The sequence below is a fragment of the Heptranchias perlo genome, chromosome 9 (assembly GCF_035084215.1).
Source record: "Heptranchias perlo isolate sHepPer1 chromosome 9, sHepPer1.hap1, whole genome shotgun sequence".
Classification (NCBI taxonomy): Eukaryota; Metazoa; Chordata; class Chondrichthyes; order Hexanchiformes; family Hexanchidae; genus Heptranchias; species Heptranchias perlo.
The window spans coordinates 37,641,039-37,662,353 of NC_090333.1; the positions used below are offsets into that span (position 1 = coordinate 37,641,039).

General features: G+C 40.4%; 1 protein-coding gene across 3 annotated transcripts in view; it reads right to left on the reverse strand.

Moving 5' to 3' along the window:
* Window positions 1–21,315, reverse strand: part of osbpl9 (oxysterol binding protein-like 9) — a 176,799-nt gene that overhangs the window by 98,336 nt on the left and 57,148 nt on the right. For all 3 annotated transcript variants that reach the window (XM_067990225.1, XM_067990224.1, XM_067990223.1), the window contains exon 4: window positions 5,000–5,076. In XM_067990225.1, coding sequence (XP_067846326.1) covers window positions 5,000–5,076 — 77 coding nt within the window. The remainder of the gene's footprint in view (window positions 1–4,999; window positions 5,077–21,315) is intronic.

Sequence of the window (21,315 nt, forward strand, 5' to 3'; positions counted from 1 at the left end):
TCAGCAAAGGAACCCACCCACTGGCCATAAGAGACACCAACACCAACCAGAAGACTGCCAGAACGTAAGACACTTCCTAATTGAATATATCTTAATCAAATAATGGCTTCATAAATTGTGAATGCAATACCTATATGTACAATAGCTTCATAAAATACAAAGGTACTTCAGAGATCTGAACTATAAATAAACAAAAAAAATGCCAGCCGTTATCGCCTTAAATGAAATACTGGAAATTTGAAAAAGGGAATCCAATACAAAAGACCTCAATTAAACTCAACTTTTCTTAATTTAAATACAATGTGTAAAATACAGAGTTTAGCCAATCAGAATACTATATTGAAGGCAATCATGTCTAATTGAGGATATCATCAAGACATGCGAACTCATGTGGGCTCATCATTTAATTCCCCCTTCAACAAAACCATTTTTTGCTACTGACATCTACATTCTGGCCCATCTAAAACATAATGTTTTGGAAGCTGTAAAGGAACCAGGATAAACCAGTACAAGAGTGCATTTAAACTGTGGTCAAACGCCAATTATGGGCTATTCCATGCTAGGGACTCAAGTTGCCATTGTTAACCATAATTCTGCCTGTCCCGAACCCCGCAGTAACATACTGGCTGATGTCCATTTCTATCTTACCAAGTTTTCGAAAAAATGTGGATAATTCTTTCAAAATTATCCACTAAATATAAAAGGTTTTTGTTTTGCAATTTCACCAACGTGGCCTGACTATGTATCGTAGTACAAAACACTAAACCCTCAAAGCATTTGGATCAGATATAAACTGGTAGTTGTCAATGCAAATGTTTCATGATTGATTTTGCCTTCATCCTGTAATCATAAATTATTCATCACTCAATCATAGCTGCAGAAATAGCAGCAGAAATTGTTACAGAAGAGCAGAGTGTACAATTTATTATCTAATATGCACGGAGGACAGCCCTTTTTGTTAAAGAGAAAGCCCGTGAGTCCCAAACATCTAACCTAAGCGAATTAAGACAGTGAGTGATCATAGTGTTGTGGCACTGAGCTGCAGGACCAGGAAAGTCTGCTTTATGTTGTTAGACAATCTCAGCCAGGCTGGCAGTGGGCACACTACAACTGGCCTCAGTGTTACTCAGAGGGAACAAGTTTCCTGCTCCTGATCAGTACTCAGTGACCTCTGCACGTGTGTGGATATTGGTTGAGAACAGGATCAGACTCATCTGTGTGGCCTCCATCGCTAACCATGACTTCCCCCAGTAACACTGTTGATAGTTAAATGTCAGCAAGCTTTTCAACGTCTTTGCGCAAGGTACTGAAGGACTGATACCACCAGTGGAACTGTACCCCACTATGAATCCTTCAGCAGAGAATAGGTAAGGGAAGACATTTTGAGGAGAAATTGAAGAAAAATAAAATGTGTTCATCTGGGTTGTGGTGGACAACTTCCACAGTATGGACAAATGTAAGGAGTCGCACAACACCAGGTTATATCCAACAGCTTTATTTGAAATCACAAGCTTTCGGAGCTTTGTTCCTTCGTCAGGTGAGTGAAGGGTTTTTTTATGTAACCCTTCACTCACCTGACGAAGGAGCAAAGCTCCGAAAGCTTGTGATTTCAAATAAAGCTGTTGGACTATAACCTGGTGTTGTGCGACTCCTTACATTTGTCCACCCCAGTCCATCACCGGCACCTCCACATCATGTCCACAGTATGGGTATAAGTTGTCCACCACAATTTTCCTTTCCGCACTACACCCAGGAGATGCTTAATACCCAGGTGATGCTTAATACCCAGGTAGTAAAGACAAAAATCTACCCCTTAGTATTTGAGCTTGTGTATGTGAACATTCATTGAAACAGAATTGGGCTCAGTGGTGATGCCCTCCACAGTCAAATACCCTGGTGACATTCACTGTTAAGGCTCACAAGTGTAGAATGGTCATGTGGGGGCAGTACTGGAGGCCTATTGGCATCTGTGTAATGATACCCCAGCAATAGTCAGTGACTTCAGGAGAGAAATTTCAAAAACAAAATTTATGCTATTCTACAAAACAATTCAACTTGATATTCTTGAAACAAAAATATATTTGGAGTTTTACAATGTTACAAAACTTACCGTTACTATACAAAAGAATGGCTAAAACGATGGGTATGTGTCAAAAAGATTGAACTGTATTCCCATTGCAGTAGATTTATCCAGATGTTATTTGAATTTTAAACTGTCTATTCCTTCAAAACATACATGTTTCAGCATAAATCTACTTTTTTGGTCTAGAATTAAAAAGTAGTCAATTATTAGTAACAAAACATGAGCGTCTCGATCATTAAAAGCTAGTGCACAGGTACAAAAAGTAATCAAAAAGGCTAATGGAATGTTGGCCTTTATCTCAAGGGGATGGAAAAGTGAGGAAGCGATGCTTCCGTTGTACAGAGCCTTGGTCACACATCATCTGAAGTACTGTTTTGGACAATGAACCTCAGGAAAGATATAAATTTAGTTTGTATTCCCTTGAGTTTAGAAGGTTGAGGGGTGATCTAATCGAGGTCTTTAAAATGATAATGGGATTTGATAGGGTAGATACAGAGAAACTCTTTACTCTGGTGGAACAATCCAGAACAAGGGGGTGTAATCTTAAAATTAGAGCTAGCCCAGTTAGGAGTGAAATGAGGAAGTACTTTTTCACACAAGAGTAGTAGAAATTTGGAACTTTCTCCTCCAAAAGGTCAATTGAAATTTTCACGGCTATGATTGATAGATTTTTATTAGGTAAGGGTATCAAGGCATATGGAGCAAAAGCGGGTAAATGGAGTTGAGGTACAGATGATCTAATAGAATGGCGATTCAGGCTCGAGGGGCTGAATGGACCTACTCCTGTTCCCATTCCACCACAGGGCACAACATAGTCAAACTCAATCCTGCCCTCACCTGATGTCCACATACAAGCACTTCCACCAGTCAATGGACACCAATCAGGAGTGGCGATCCTTTTGGATTCTCCCCTTTCTAACCCAGGACACCAATGTCAATTGTAGCGCCCCTATTACCACCCAATTAAATACCTAATTCAGAAAAGACCCGGGACCTTCCTGGTGTGCATGTCTCGGCTACTCAATGCTTAACCACAAGTCCAAAGTATAATCAACTAAATCATTCTGAAATCAGCATACTTCATCAATGAAGACACGAAAAACTTCAAAATTACAGAATTCAAGTGTACAAAGAAACTCCCTTGCATCATACAAATGTCCCTCAATACGATGTACTATTATACAGTGCGATTTCAGATACAAGATTATATTTGTTTCACTTTGAAATACCATTATAAAACAAAAGAAACTTTAAGAGTTGTAGGAAAGATGGGCACGGATTTGGGAGGCAACAGCACGTTCAAGAACTTTGGAGAGGAAAGGGAGGTTGAAGATGGGGTGGTAGTTTGCAAGGACAGAGGGGTTGAAGATGTTTTTTTTGGAGGAGGGATTGGTACAGTGCTTTTGAAAGGGAGGGCCAAGTACAGGAGGAGAGGGGACCATTTACAATGTCAGCTAGCATGGGGGCCAGGAAGGGAGGTTGAGTGGTCAGCAGTTTAATGGGGTCAAGGGAGCAGGAGGTGGGTCTCATGGACAAGATGAGCTCAGAGAAGGCATGAGGGGGGATGTGGGAAAGAAACTGGAGATGGGGGTTCAGGGTTAGGGGAATCTGGGGTGGGGAGGGTGTATGACTTGGTAGGCAAGGGGAAGATGGGAAAGCAGCAAATACAGCTGAATAGAAGTCTATGAGTTCCTTGCACTCATTCAAAGTGAAGGTAGAAGGGGCAGAGCAGAGGCGTTTAAGGAGATGATTGGTAGTGGAGAAAGGAAGCCTGGAGTTATCTTTGCTTTCCAGGATGATCCTAGAGTAGTGTGTGGTTTTGGCAGAGGAGAGTGAGGCCTAGTAGAGCCTATTTAGCAGAAATATTGCACCCTGGAATCTCTAGCATTTCCACTACATTTCGATCTCTCAAAATATGCAAAATATCACACTCAGGTCCCAAATAAGAAAAACTGATAGAATTTATTTACACTTAAACAATTTACAAAAGCAAAGCTATTAGGCACAAACAATAGAGCATATTAATTATCTAGACACCATGAACAAGGAATTAATTTACTCTTTTCAAGCTTCAGGCCCCCCCCCCCCAACCATGAGTAAAACAGTCCAGCAAAATACCTCTTCCAGCTTCCTCAATGCTTCAAAAAATGTCCCCCTCTGTTGAAAGTTAGCTTCAATCAAAGTTCTCAGGAGGTTCTCCCTCAATGGCAGAATCTCATATTTTCCTTTTAAGTATTGATTTTAGCACCCAACTTTGATGAGTAAATAAATCATACACAACTGACAATTGCCCCATCAATCCCCAGAAATTGTACACAATGGACTATGTTTTTGGGAAGCCACATTACACATAACAAATGACAGTTCTGTCTCGGACATACAACTGAGATGCAGAGCAACTGAGAGTGGCCCAGCATGATATGAAGGTTTTAAAATGACACTATATGTCTGTTGAATGACAGATTTGCATGGAGGGAGGAAAAAACAAATACCAAACTGAAATAGTGTGAGGCATTACATATTTTATTGGCTTTTTTCCTCTAATTTAGAAATCCCTGACCTGAAAAAAACATTCCCAGGTCCTGAAGCTGTCCAGCAGGAGGTGTACAAGAATAAACCTCTTCTTTCAAAGCATCTCATATGAATCCCTTCATTTGACTCCACGCTACAACTTGTTAAGCATCAATCAGCTGCAGTAATGCAAGGTCAACATTTAGAGCTCTCATCAATCATTACACTCCATCTTATTACAAATGTACAGCTTTAGAGCAACTATAGTTTATGCATAAGCACTCATTTTCAATAGCTCATTGCTTTTAAACTCAACTGCGACAGCATGATTTCACTGGAAATAATCCAGAAATTAATGCCCACAGACATGATGCAATTTACAATAATCCAATAAAAAGAACTTACCCTGAGCTGCAGAGTGTGACGAAGAATGGTTTCCTCTAATGCATGAATCCACTGCTCTCTCTCGTCAGCATCACGGGCTGTGAAAACATTTTTTTTTAAATGGTAAATTTTAATAGAACCAATGGAGACAGAAGGATTATAATTGTGTTAATTAACCTTCATCTACAGTATAAGCAGACCATTCAGTCTATTTGTAACTTAAGCCTGGTTAAAAGCTTGCCCTTGGAAGCAGGTATTTTTTTTAAGAAAATCTATTCCAGATTGCTGAAATTTCCCCCACAGTTCTTGTATCCAATATATCCTAAAACACTCAGCAATTACTTTGCTTCAGCCAAGTGAAAGACTGCCATTTCCAAAAGGCCCACAGAGCTTCAAACTCCACACTATATTCATTATCAAGACAGCTTACAAGGTTGCCCACCTCCCTCCCTCCCTAACCTTATCTTTAATGCTGCTGAAACCCTTAACCATGTCATTATCACCTCTGGCTTCATTTTCTGCAAGGTTCTCCTTGCCTGATTGTTGACCTCCACTTCCATAAACTCCAAACTGTCCAAAACCTCAATGCCTAGATCCTGTGCCACACCAACCTCACTCACCCATCATCACTGTCCTTGCTGACCTACAAAGGCACATGTCCCCAGTATATTCAATTTAAAATATCCATCTTCATCAACATATCCCTCCATGGTCTCAGCACACCCCACCTCTACAACCTTCCCATGCCTAATGTCCCTCTCCTGTACCCTCTGACTCTGACCTTATGTGGATCCCCCATCGTTCGGATCTATTACTGTCAGCAAAGCCTTCAATCCAGCTCTCTACATTTAAAAGTCTTCCCAAAACTTCTCTTCGGCCAAGGTTTTCTTCTAACTATGCCACAAAACCTTAGTACATGTCCCATTCTCTCCCCTATCCTTAGCAAATTTAAACATGAAAAAGTCCATTTAAATGAAAGTGGTTACTAAAAACAATCTCAATGACATGGCTTAAAATACTTGCACTGCATTAGGTATACACTATAGAAAATTAACCTTCTATAACAACCCAACCACAGTTACAATCTATATTTTCACACCAACTGCTCTTCAGATTTTTTTTTCCAATTGTGGTATCCAATAATCTCTAGTATGCAAGCACAAATTCTTCAAATCCTCTCCAGCTTATTCACTAAAGTAGAGTTAAAAAAGATCTGCACCAAAGAAAGAACCTAAGATCTTGTATTTATCCCATCCTCGGGACATCCCAAAGCACTTTACAGCCAATGAAATATTTTTTGACATGTAGTCACTGTTGTAATGTAGGGAAATGTGGAGCAAATTTGAGCACAAGGTCCCACAAAAACAATGAGAATGACCAGATATCCTGTTTTTAGTGATGTTGGTTGAGCGATAAATATTTTCCAGGACAACGGGAGAACTCCCCTGCCTTTACAACCAACTGAGGGGACAGACAGGGCCTCGGTTTAAAGAGAATTCAGATTCACCCTGAGATGGCAAAGAAAGTAATTTTAATTTAGTAGATAGGCATATATTTACACAACAACTTTTAATTCAAACAGTTGGAGATTTATAATGAATCCAAACTAACAGCTATTAGTGAAGCCCCAGGTTTACCTGATTGTCAGTTTGGATTCAAACTATAGCAAATTCACTATAGTCTGGGCTATGCATTATGACCAAGCTGACAATTTTAAAAAATGCCTAACTGGAAAACAGGCCTTAATAAAAGGACTGTGACGAAGGCCACTGCTTTAAGATAAAAAAATAATTTGCATTATTTTTTTATTTCTTGAATTTCAGGATTCTTATTGTTTTGAGATTATATCTGCAGGTCATTTTACATTAAAAAAAAACACTGAAACCCAATGCAGTGTCAATGATGTTTGGGGAGAGTGGGGGGGAGGAAGAAAGTAGTGTTGCATAATAAAAATCTGCATTGAAGAACTAATAATTGTGACCTGATTGCTACAACTTTATCCGGTGTTAATCTGCAGTTGACTAGGAGGAAATAACTCTGGCCATACTTTTACAAACATTTGTTGGCAAAAGTGATCTCTGTGTTCTTACAGAAATTATATAACCAATGAAATGAGTGGTTACTGACTGCTGGCTCAATTTACACATGGCCAGAGTTATTTCCTCCTAGTCAACTGCAGATTAACACCAGATAAAGTTGTAGCAATCAGGTCACAATTGTTAGTTCTTTAATACAGATTTTTATTATGCAACACTACTTTCTTCCTCCCCCCACTCTCCCCAAACATCATTGACACTGCATTGGGTTTCAGTTTTCATTAAAAAAAACAATGAACTGCAGACTATAATCTCAAAACAATAAGAATAATCCTGAAATTCAAGAAATAAAAAAATAATGCAAATTATTTTGTTATCTTAAAGCAGTGGCCTTTGTCACAGTCCTTTATTCAGGCCTGTTTTCCAGTTAGGCATTTTTAAAAATTGTCAGCTTTGTTTTGACTGTTGAGATCCTGTTGTACTGAAGACTGATAACAATGGATTTTTTTCTGAGCAAGGTCTCAACAAGGCAGAGTCCATTTAATGTGACCGTGAAAACAACTTGCATTTATATAGTGCCTTTAACGTAGTAAAACACCCAAGGCACTTCACAGGAGCGATTATCAAACAAAATTTGACACCGAGCCACATAAGGAGATATTAGGACACGTCGAGGTAGGTTTTAAGGAGCGTCTTAAAAAGGAGGATAGAGAGGCGGAGAGGTCTAGGGAGGGAATTCCAGAGCTTTGGGCCTAGGCAGCTGAAGGCACGGCCACCAATGGTGAAGCGATTAAAATCGGGGCTGCACAAGAGTTGGAAGAGCCCAAAGATCTCGGAGGGTTGTAGGACTGGAGGAGGTTACAGAGATAGGGAGGAGCGAGGCCACTGAGGGATTTGAAAACAAGGATGAGAATTTTAAAATCAAGATGTTCCCGGACCGGGAGCCAATGTAGGTCAGCGAGCACAGGGATGATGGGTGAACGAGACTAGGTGCGGGCAGCAGAGTTTTGGATGAGCTCAAGTTTATGGAGGGGTGGAAAATGGGAGGCCAGCCAGGAGAGCATTGGAACAGTCAAGTCTAGAGGTAATAAAGGCATGGATGAGGGTTTCAGCAGCAGATAAGCTGAGACGGGGGCAAAGACGGGCGACGTTACGGAGGTGGAAGTAGGTGGTCTTGGTGATGGAGCGGATATGTGGTCAGAAGCTCATATCAGGGTCAAATAGGATGCCAAGGGTGCAAACAGTCTGGTTCAGCCTCAGGCAGTGGCCAGGGAGAGGGATGGAGTTGGTGGCAACCAAAGACAATGGCTTTGGTCTTCCCAATATTTAGTTGGGAGGAAATTTTTGCTCATTCAATGGAGGTCGGACAAGCAGTGTGACAAATCAGAGACAATGGAGGGGTCGAGAGAGGTAGTGGGGAGGTATAGCTGGGTGTAGTCAGCTTACATGCGGAACCCGACATATTTTTGGATGATGTCGCCAATGGACAGCACGTAGATGAGAAATAGGAGTGGGCCAAGGATGGATCCTTGGGTGACTCCAGAGGTAATGGTGCAGGAGCGGGAAGAGAAGCCATTAAAGATGATTCTCTGGCTACCATTGGATAGATAAGAATGGAACCAGGCGTGCGCAGTCCCACCCAGCTGGACGACTTTGGAGAGGCGTCGGAGGAGGATGCTGTGGTCGACCGTGTCAAAGGCTGCAGTCAGGCTGAGAAGGATGAGGATAGTTTAATCACGGTCACGGGTCACATAGGATGTAATTCGTAACTTTGATAAGGGCCGTTTCAGTATTGTGGCAGGGGCTGAAACCTGAATGGGGGGATTCAAACATGGAGTAGTGGGAAAGATGGCATAGATTTGGGAGGCAACAATACATTCAAGGACTTGAGAGGAAAGGGAGTTTGGAGATGGGGTGGTAGTTTGCAAGGACAGAGGGGTCAAGGGTGGGTTTTTTTGAGGGGGTGGGGGGTGATGATGGAAGATTTGAAGGGGAGGGGGACAGTACCTAAGGAGAGGGAACAGTTTACAATATCAGCTAACATGGGGGCCAGGAAAGGAAGTTGGGCGGTGAGCAGTTTGGTGGGAGTAGGCTCGAGGGACCAGGAGATGGGTCTCATGGTCAAGATGAGCTCGGAGAGGACACAAAGGGAGATAGGAGAAAAACTGGAAAAAGATGCAAGTTCAGAGCTAGGGCAGGGGGGAACCCGTGGGGGAAGTTTGGCTTGGTGGGCAAGGGAACGGGAGGGAGGCGGCAGAGGCAGCTGAACGGATGGTCTCAATCTTAGTGACAAAGTAATTCATGAGCTCCTTGCACTTCTTGTTGGAGGTGAGGGTGGAGGAGGCAGGGGAGAGGGGTTTAAGAAGATAGTTTTGTAGTGAAGAGAAGCCGGGGTTACCTTTGCATTCCAGGGTGATCCTGGAATAGTGAGCAGTTTTGGCAGAGGAGAGCACATTAAGATAGTTAAAGCTTCAATCATTCGAGTTCTCAATTTTTTTTAAAGATATAAAAAATTGATTTAGATATAAAACATATATACAGAAACCAGTTACCAAAAGCTAAAAAAAAATTTCTTGGTCACATTTACAGCAAAGATACCCACAGCAAGAACCAATTTCTGGAATGTATGATTTACTCATGCCACTCCTCTGCTCTGTACTCTGAAATTCTGGCTATGTAATCAGCAAGAATATCATTGAATCATACAGCATAGAAACCAGCTATTCAGCCCATCATGCCTGTGCCAGCTCTTTGAAAGAGCTATCCAATTAGTCCCACTCCCCTGCTCTTTCCCCATGGTTCTGCAAATCTTTCCTTTTCAAGTATATATCCAATTCCCTTTTGAAAATTAATATTGAATCTGTTTCCACCACCCTTTCAAGCACAGCATTCCAGATCATTACAACTTGCTACCTTAAAAAAAATCCTCATCTCCCCTCTGGTTCTTTTGCCAATTACCTTAAATCTGTCCCTTCTGGTTAACAACCCTACCAGTGGAAACAGTTCCTCCTTATTTACTCTATCAAAATCCTTCATAATTTTGAACACCTCTATTAAATCTCCTTTTAATCTTCTCTGCTCTAAGAATAATCCCAGCTTCTCCAGTCTCTCCACATAACTGAAATCCCTCATCCATGGTATCATTCTAGTAAATCTCCTCTGCACCCTCTCCAAGGCCTTGACTTCTTTCCTAAAATGCGATGCCCAGAATTGGACACAATACTCCAGCTGAGGCCTAACCAGTGATTTATAAGGGTTTAACATAACTTCCTTGCTTTTGTATTCTACGTCTCTATTTACAAAGCCCAGGATCCTGTATGCATTTTTAACAAACGTATCAATTTGTCCTGTCACCTTCAAAGATTGTGTATATGAATCCCCATGTCTCTCTGTTCCTGCACGGCATTTAAAATTGTACCTTTTGGCCGGGGGAGGTGGGGGGGACTAAGGGGAGAAGCAGAGGACGCTAGCATTATCAAATAGCGACTTCTTGAAATTTTTCTGCAGTGTGATAAAACTGATCATTTTCATTTTTTTTTACTGTTTATCTTTTTTCTTTAGTTCCTACTTGTTTAGGAAGAAATAATATGTATTTAACTTTTGCATATCTAACAAGAAGGAATGCTACCATTAAAATGTTTACAAAAATAATTACACTGCATCTAGGAAACTGTTTGTGATAGCAGTTTTCTCCAAAATATTGACTAACACTATCAATTCTCATTCCCCTACCATTTAAATTCACACAATTGTAGAAGGTAATGGAGCTCCTTCCTTTGCCAAACTTACCATCTTGGAACTTTGCCTAGAGAACTTGGCATTGTTTACCGAGAAACACAAGAAAGTATATAATCGCTTCTTCCCTGCATCATGCCTATCTTGGTAAACTATGCAGCGAATTTGAAAGATTGACAAATTGCATTTATGTACTGTCTTAGCGTGTTGAAATATTTCAAGCACTTCACATGTAATAATTTAAAAACACGAGATTTAATCCTCCCAATGGCTTGTGTCAGTTTGGTTCATGATAGTACTATCTCGCCTCTGAGTGAGAAGGTCATAGAATCAAGGCCCACTCCAGGACTTGAGAGCAAATAATCTATGCGGGCCTTTGAATGCAGTACTGAGGGAGTGCTACATTGTCAGAGGTACTGCCTTTCAGATGAGTCATTAAACCGAGGTGCCGACTGCCTGTTCAGGTGGATGTGAAGGATAAAGAGCAAAGAGTTCACCCGGTGTCCTGACCAACATTATCCCTCAACCAACATCACCAAAAACAGATTTACTGGTCATTCATGTCTTTGGTGTTTGTAGGACCTTGCCGTGCACACATTGGCTAGCATGTTTGCCCATGTAACAGTGACTAGACTACAAGTAATCTATTGGCTTTTAAGTGCTTTGGAACATCCTGAGGACATGAAGTTGCTATATGAATGCAAGTTTTTTCTTTATCGAGTAAACACATGATGTAGTAGAGATACATAGACTAAGAATGGCCTACAATCAATCTCTGGTCTGTGTTTAGTTAGCTAGTTAGCTACTCTCAGCTGGGGCATTGGTACTGGCCTGTGGATGCCCAAGCTACGAAGGAGAATAAGAAATAACTTGCCAGAGTTTTTGCTCTTGACTGATATTCGGCAATCTGTCAAAAGTACTTATGTATGGCCAATATCAGATCAACTGTAGTGTATCCCAGAATAGCTGGCTGACAGTATGGTTACTTGGGAGTGAAGTACTGAACAACCACATAATTTTCACAGAGTGGAAAACACGTTTACACAAGACAGAACTGAATGCTCAGTAAACATAAAAACAATACAATTGGGGCAACTTACTGCTGGAGTGTAAAACTGTTATAGAAACCACCCGGTTTTCCTTTCCAACAGGCGGTTTCTACGGTCATGCCAATTTTATGCTCCAGCAGCAAGTTGAAAATTACTCAATATTTAGTGGCAATGGTTGACTTGCCTGTTCTGCTCAGATCTCCATGTTTATTCTTTGATTAACTTAAAAACTAAGAAAGCAAACCCACATATTGAAATACTCCCCTGCATTTCACCATTTGAAATGTGCTTTTGTTTGTTTGCTTGCTTCTGCACAGACAACAGTTTTCACTCTCCAGTCAGTCTGCCAGCTGGTTAGATGTGGATCATGTGATTAAGAAATAATGTAGAAAATCCATTTTTCAAATGTTGTAATTTAGTTAACGGTTGCAAAATTTAAAAAAACGGTAAAAGCATAAGAACCGTCAACAAGGCCCATTGAAATGCATCCCACTGAACAACTCCAACGGCTTGGTTCTACTACTCCATCTGGCAGATTATTCCAAACCTTTGTCATTGTGTAAAGAAGCTCCTACTAATATCTGTCTTAAAATCTCCCACTAATATCTGTTTTAAATTTACATTACATTGATTTAAATTTATGCCTTCTGTTCTTACTTTCTTGGAATAGTCTGAAGTAACATTCTGGGTTTATCATCCATGTACCATTTAATATTTTAATAGTGGCTATCCCGTGGCTCACAAATCTTATAAGGACAGAAACCATTATATAATTTTATGCACAATATATTATTCTGGTGGTAAGGTCCCTTTTAAGGCCACAATCTAATTGCTGTTAAGTAAACAGAGCCTCAGGTCAATTAAAATGTAATTGTTTAGTGAGGGAATTGTACAGAGTAAGACAAAAATTGAATTGCTCTTCAAACTACAAGTCAGAACCTAAAATGAACTGTCTGGGTTTCTCATTTAAGTCTGACTGTTGAGGTTATTTTTAAGTCAAAGGCTACAGACATGCTGACTCCTGTAAAAAGTAATTTTCTGTTGGTGAAGGAGTTTCTCTTTCTACTCCAAATTATTGGCCTTCCTTTCCTTTACTTTGAAAAAGAATGTCAGAAGAAATTTGCACGAGCCCATCATTTGCCGAATTCAAATTTGCATGTAATCGAGTGTGATAGAGAAGTTTAACATGGCAGACATAAAATGCATGCATATGTACCATTTTTAATTATATTGCTGGATCTGATATGGCTTCAACTATTCACTATATTTATTAATGACTTAGATAACACCATAGAGAATCTTATATCCAGGTTTGCCGATGATACAAAGATTGGTGCCATAGTAAGTAGAGTAGGCGGGAGCATAAAATTACAGAGACGTTGATAGATTAAATGAGTGAGCAAAACTGTGGCAGATGAATTTCAACACAGTGTGAGGTCATCCATATATTCCCTCGAATATACAAGGTTAAGGGGTGATTTGATTGAGGTTTTTAGGATTTTGAAAGGAGTTGATAGAGTAGATACAGAGAAACTGTTTTTGCTGGTGGAGGAGTCTAGGACAAGGGGACATCACCTTAAAATCAGGCCAGGCCATTCAGGAGAAAAATTAGGAATCACTTCTTCACACAAAGGGAGGTAGAAGTGTGGAACTCTCTCCCACAAAAAGCAGTAGATGCTAGCTCAATTAATCATTTTAAATCTGAGATCGATAGATTTTTGCTAGTCATGGGTATTAAGGGATATGAAACTAAGGCGGGTGGATGGAGTTAGGATACAGATCAGCCATGATCTCATTGAATGGCGGAGCAGGCTCGAGTGGTTGAATGGCCTACTCCTGTTCCTACAGCATAGCGCATGATGAGAGAGGTGATGAGCTGTTTTACAACAAAGAAGTGTTATGCCACATAGCAGATAGCGTTCCTCCAATTCCGGTCTCTTGTGCAACCCCGATTTCCTTCGCCCCACCAGTGGCGGCTGTGCCTTCAGCTGTCTAGGCCCTAAGCTCTGAAATTTCTTCTCTAAATCTGTTTGTCTTTCCACCTCTCTCTCCTCCTTTAAGACGCTTCATAAAACCTACCTCTGACCAAGCTTTTGGTCACCTATATTTCCTTATGTAGCTCAGTGTCAAATTTTGTCTGATAACACTCCTGTGAAGCGCCTTGGGACGTTTTACTACATTAAAGGCGCTATATAAATGCAAGTTGTTGCGTAATCAAGGCCAGTAATTTACAGTAATTGAATAAATAAAGTCACTTTTTTTTAATTTTATGATATTCTGGGGATTGTATTCCATGGTTCAATACATTTTTCCAGGAAAACAGTAAATCAATGACTGCGATTTTTATTATAATATCTCCCTTGGACAATATATTCAATGTTTATCTCTTAACCTTTTTTTTAAAGCCTAGGTACAAAGCATGATCTAAGAGGTTGCAGGGCAATTCTGTCCAGAAAGTGATGGAAGGCACCAAATTGAGAAAGTAGGAGGCAGGGTTCTCAGGGCGAGTGAGGACACAGGAACTACGAGGTAGCAAGGGGCGGTAGGCTTGAGACATTGGAGGAGGTAAGCATAGAACAGGGCATGACAGGGAATTTGAGGGGAGGAGAGAAGAAGATTGCATACAGCAGCACTGACTGGAGAAGGCTGGACTGTGGACTGTGTGTCAATACTCAGTGGGGAGAAGAATGGGAGGATTTAGCAGCACCTGAAAGGTTTAGGTACAGTTGATCTGTAGGGTCTGGGAGAACTCAGGGGAGAATGCAGAAGCACTGAGATTTGGCACTTCTGGCAAGTGATGAAAAGTCCTAGATTTTGGACAAACTGCGGGCGTGCTGCAGTTTGGTAGTACTGGGAGGAGGATTCCAGGGTTTGGCAGAAACTGGGGGTCACAGCTTTAGCAATATGGGGTAATCCTGGAGTTTGGCAGTACCGGAAGGTGGTGATCTGGTTTGATGGCACTGGGAAGGTCTCTTGGGATTTCCAGCACAGGGCCGGGGCGGGTAGTATGGTGGGAAGCCATTTCATTTGATTACTAGAATACATTGGCATGGGGTAACAATAAAATAGGCATTTCTCCATTATTCTCCACACTGAGTTTTCCTCAGCCGAAATTCAGACTGGGACAAGTGCAAAGACTGGAGGGAGGGAGGGGTGGTGGGGAGGAGGAAAGAGAAGAAAAAAATTTCTCCCACGAAGTAAAAGTGTCAGCTTTGCTAAGTGGTAGCACTCTCACATCTGAGTCAGAAGGTTGTAGGTTCAAGCCCCACTCCAAGTACTTGAACACAAATAAACCTAAGCTGACACTTCAGTGCAGTGTTCTGGCCCAACATTTATCACTCAGCCAGCACCACCAAAAAAAAACTATTTACTGGTCATTTGTCTCATTGATGTTTGTGGAACCTTGCTGCGCACAAAATAAGTGCTGTATTTGTCAATGCAACAGTGAATACAATGCAAAATAATTCACTGGGTGTGAAGCACTTAGGGACATCCTGAGGATGGAAAGGCACTATATAAATGCAAGTCCCTTCTTTCTTTAAAAACAATTATTTTACTAAATAAAAGCATTACAGACAGTGCAATAATTAGAGCCACAAGTTTGGAGACCTGACTTGCAATCACCAATTATAGAGAGGACTCCCATTAGTTACAGCTGTGGAGCGGAGGGATACCACGCTGGACATCTACCAGCCAGACTTAAACAGCAGTCAGAGAGGACCTGGAGGTACATGATACAACCTTCAATTGTCTTCCAAGTACTTTAGACATCTTCCACTATTTAAGCTTCTGATAACTTGCACAACGGCCATTCTTCAAATTACTGCATTTGTGAGCCTAGACAGCAAGTGTCAGAAGGCTATTCAGCTGTGGAGGCACCATGGCCAAACCTAATCCTGACCAAGTACAGTCTTCAAGTGAAGCCAGGTTGGGGGGGGGGGCGGGCATTGGACCAGGACGTGCAGACTTAATTTATTCCCCATTTTAAAGTCATAATATTCTAACCTTATTTTTATATTTTCAATATAAATTCTCATGTCCACATTTATAATGGCAACTGCCTATATAAACTGGTCATGCTCTAATTACATCCTCCTGCCATGGTGGAACTGCAATTGACACGAAGTGTGCACAGACACAAGATGTATAATATGTTATTAGACAATCTCCTGTAGAGCTGTAGATGGTAATTCAGAATAATGGTCACTCTCTTAGCTGTCTCTGCTGTATTCATGTTGTTGGTTTTCTCTCTGTTTCTCTTGTTTTGTCTCTCTCTCTTCTCTTCCTGTTCTCTCTGCTTCTTCATTCTCTTCTGATTCTCATTTTCTTCTTTCCGTTTGGGTAGCAGATGACGGGTGACAATGGCAAGGTGTGGCTGGGAAACGAACCACCTATTGCTGCAAGCTGCATTTGGGGTGCAGACTGCAAGGAAATGTGGCCATCAGTGGCTCCATTCCCATTCTTTCTCTCATTCATTCATGTTTTGTCCACCCTTTAATTCCAATCATATTCCATACCCCTTCACTGTCTCACTACCTATTCCCTTTCCCACCAGCCCTTCACTTCCACCACTGCATCTACCTCTTCCCTTTGCAGTACCCACTCAACCGCTGTATCCTGCCTTCTCGCTTGCTTCGCTGTCAATCACCTCAGCCTTAACCCTCCATTCACTCCCACCATTCCCACTCATTTCCCCCAAAGACAGGTGGGCAAGAGGCCAGTGGCGCCCTCGTACACAACCCTCCTCCCCTCCCTTCCTATGTTTCCCTCAAAGAGCTATATTTGATTTCAAAAGTCAACATGCATTATTTTTTTTTTAAAAAGAAATCAAATTAGAACGAAGCAAGAAAGTTCTGTCTGACTTTCTCTCTATTTGTATCTTTCTGTCTGTCTTGGACTTAACCCCCCATCTCTGTCTGTATCGTTCCCTATGATCCATAGGTGTTCTAAATTAGAATCTCTGTTTCACGAGTGTAAGCAATTAGCACTGACGTTTTCCAACTACCAACAAAGTACAGGTGAGATAATTAGTTGGCTACAAAATGCAACTTTTTTTTGAAAATTGAAGTAACATTAAATGCAGATTGTTTCTCAGTGTGAGAAGATATTTAAGTTTATAGTAAACAGAACAGGTGCATAATCAGTACACTGTCATTTTTTTCTCAATCTTTCTGTTTAAAAAAAAATCAATGTAAAATTTCAACTCAATAAAGCTTTTGAAATCTGTCCTCTTGTTTTCATAATTTTTAAAGAAAAACTACGGAGTAGAAAGTGCTACAAGTTAAAGAAAAATATTCCATCAATCCAACTGTCTGAGCAGTACTGAAGCATACTGAGAAATTAGGTAGACTGCACAATCCAAATTCAGCTCACGGGGTCACAGCTCTGGGGAAAAATATCAAGTCCAAGGCCACGCTTTTGGGAAAGACAGAGGCTTTCAAGTAAAAAAATTTAACAAAGGCAGTAAAAGACACAAAAGCCAATTTAATTGATATGTAATCATTTGATTTTTTTATTGCTTAAGCCATTATTTTAAACAACAGAAATTTCATTTACTGACAAAAAAAAAATGCAGATTTAAAAAATGTCAGAAAGCAACTTGTGAGAATCTGGTGGCCAGATTGTGCAGAGTGATAAGTTTATACAGGCAAACCCTGTTATCAATCTGGACATAGGAATTGCTAATGGACACGGCTGGCACTAAGTTTGCGAAACACATACCAGGACGTCAATTTGCACAAACAGGACGTATACATACATACATGTATACATACATGCATACATACATACGAAATGAATGGAATGTACAGCACATTTATTTATTAATTTTCTAGGAAGCGAATTAGCAACACTGCACCATAATAAAATTAATCAGCTAACAATATTTGTTTATTTAAAGATCACTATAAATCATTTTTAGGTTTATTTTTCAAATGTTATTATTTAACCCTAGCTCCTAGAAACTTACATAAATATCTGGAGGACTATAATGCTGTAATAGTAAAGACAAGCATTTGGAAAGCAGAAGAAGTATTTCAATATTTAGAATGGTTAAAACAATAATTTACAATGACTTGTAAATTCTACTATTTTTAAAATAACTCCAATTTAATGTAACATTTGCCAAATGATGCCCCGTCCATTTTGAGCTAATAAAAATTCTCTCACCTACTATAGAACTTTTTCTATTACTTGTAATTTTATTACAACATCTGAAGACTTCTCTCTGAAGTTGGGAACTCCAACAAATGTAATGCTATTATCTGAAAAACACTAATTTTCATTACAACAGCAATTTCGCTGGTTTGTTTTTAAAAAGTGTTCTAATTGTTAAACAATCTCTTTCCATGTGGCAGTCCCACCCGTCCGATTCGAACTTCTGAAATACAATTCTCATCAGGTACAGGACAGACAGGAAATGGCACCCTCTGGAAAACTGAAGTACAAAGTTCAACTGGATGTAATTGTTAGAACTAACAGTCCTCAAAATAAAATACAGATCAGTTTAATTCAGTTGAGGCAAATAGCATAGATGCATTTAAAGGGGAAGCGAGATAAGTACCTGAAGGAGTCAGAAATAGAAGGGTATGCTGATAGGGTTGGATGAAGTAGAGTGGGAGGAGGCTCGTGTGGAGCGTAAACCAGTTGAGCCGAATGGCCGGTTTCTGTGCTGCAAATTCTATGTAACTCTTTAAAAGGTAAAGGCCCATGGGATCCAAGGGAATGTGGCAAATTGGATCCAAAATTGGCTCAGTGGCAGGAAGCAAAGAGTAATGGTCGACGGGTGTTTTTGCGAATGGAAGGCTGTTTCCAGTGGGGTGCCGCAGGGCTCGGTACTAGGTCCTTTGCTTTATGTGGTATACATTAACAATTTGGACTTAAACATAGGAGGCATAGTTAAGAAATTTGCAGATAACAAAGATAGGCTGTGTGGTTGATAGTGAGGAGGAAAGCTGTAGACTGCAGGAATATATCAATGGATTGGTCAGATGGGCAGAAAAGTGACAAATGGAGTTCAATCCGGAGAAGTGTGATGTAATGCATTTGGGGAGAGCAAACAAGGCAAGGGAGTACACAATAAATGGGAGGATACTGAGAGGTGTAGAGGAAGTGAGGGACCTTGGAGTGCATGTCCACAGATCCCTGAAGGTAGCAGGACAGGTAGATAAGGTGGTTAAGAAGGCATATGGAATGCTTTCCTTTATTAGCGAGGCATAGAATATAAACACAGGGATGTTGTGCTGGAACTGTATAAAACACTGGTTAGGCCACAGCTTGAGTACTGTGCACAGTTCTGGTCACCACATTACAGGAAGGACATAATTGCACTAGAGAGGGTGCAAAAGAGATTTACGAGGATGTTGCCAGGACTGGAGAATTTTAGCTATGATGACAGATTGGATAGGCTGGGGTTGTTTTCCTTGGAACAGAGGAGGCTGAGGGGTGATTTGATTGAGGTGTACAAAATTATGAGGAGCCTAGATAGAGTGGATAGGAAGGATCTATTTCACTTAGCGGAGGGTCAATTTTAAAGTAATTGGCAGAAGGATTAGAGCGGAAATGAGGGAAATTGTTTTCACCCAGAGGGTGGTGGGGGTCTGGAACTCACTGCCTGAGATGGTGGTAGAGGCAGAAACCCTCAACTCATTTTAAAAACACCTGGATGTGCACCTGAAGAGCAGTGACCCGCAGGCTACGGACCAAATGCAGGAAAGTGGGATAAGGCTGGGTGGCTCGTTCCTTAGCCGGCGCAGACACAATGGGCTGAATGGCCTCCTTCTGTGCCGTAAATTTTCTATGATTCTATGAAGAACTGCAGCATCATTTGTACAGTAAAGTCATGAATTTACCAGTCTCAAATGGGAAGGGTGTATGGTAAATGCAGAGCGCAATTCCATCCAGCATCAATCAAGCAAATAGTGAAGGTGTCTGTATGATAGGCTGCTTCTACTCACAATCGAGGAAAAGAAACAGAAACAGGCAAATTGCCTTTATCCCCCTCCCCGCCTTTGTGACGAAATTTGCATTTCAGTGTTTAACTTTCTCTGTATGCTATTTTTAAGCGTAAAGTTTATTTCAAATGTACTAACAACAGTCAAAGTAGCAGAGAGAGGAATTTTATTCAAATACTAGTACAATAAAAACTGAATGCTAGTTAGTTTACTTTTCATGAGGCACAGTTAAAATTTTCAATCTATTGCACACTGCCACATTTTACATCCAATAGAAGAAGCAGTGGTACACGAAAGGATCAACCACCAGCTGATATACAAACCAAATATAACTACAGAATTAAGATTCCTGTCTTACTCACACACGTGTTGCAATTTGTCACAATAAAATTAATACTTCAGGGACCATCCAATACTGTCACATGACTCTGAATATAAAATTAGTCTTCAAATTACCCTCCCCGAAATAACCATTCTAAATGTTCATTTTAATTATTTTGCTCTATTTTCCCATTTGATTTTTTCTCTCCCTCTTAAACTTACTTTGCCTAATGAGGTCTCCTAAATGTTGTCACTATCGATCTCTCGCTTATCCTACTTGATCTCTGGCCTTCCATGTCTCTTTACCTTTGTCTGTTCAATTCTGTCACCATTGATTTCTCACTAATCCTTTTGGTTCTCGGTCCTTCAAGGTCTCTGTTTATCTCTTTTTTGATCTGTATCCTTCAGTGTGTCCTATGCTTTCCACCTCCTACTTAAATCTCTGTCGTACAGCTACTCCATCTTTCTCCTCCTCACCACCAGAAATATCAATCACTGCATAAATCTTTTGAACATGACTATGCAGGAACATCAGCAGCTCTGGAACTTGTCCCCTCAGTCACAAATAGTGTGTTGTGGCAGGAGACTCTAAATGAGAAGCTTAACTTGCAATACATTCATCTAAATAGTACATTTGGCATATAAATTGATTATAATGAAAATAAACTAATATGACTTTTTTTCTAGGGATCTTTAAAATTGTTTCTTCACCAATTTTGACCAATAAATTCCCAGATTTTTGTGGGCTGGTGGGTCATAAGAAAAAAAATTCTTCCCAATTCTGACATGGAACAAAGGCAATTTTCCATGTTCATAGTGGATCCCAGAATATATGTCCACTACTTATAAGTGACGTCATCACACATGGTGTATTTTGACACATAATAAAAGAAATGACAGCCATCCGTGGCTAAGTAAAGAAATTAAGGATAGTATCCGACTAAAAACAAGGACATATAAGGTAGCCAAACTTAGTGGGAGGATAGAAGATTGGGAAGTCTTCAAAAGACAGCAAAAAGTAACGAAAGGATTGATTAAGAAAGGGAAGATAGATTGTGAAAATAAATTAACAAAAAATATAAAAACAGATAGCAAGAGTTTCTACAGTTATATAAAAAGAAAAAGGGTGGCGAAGGCAAACGTAGGTCCCTTAGAGGATGAGACCGGGAAATTAATGGTGGGAAACATGGAGATGGCAAAAATGCTGAACAAATATTTTGTTTCAGTCTTTACGGTAGAGGACA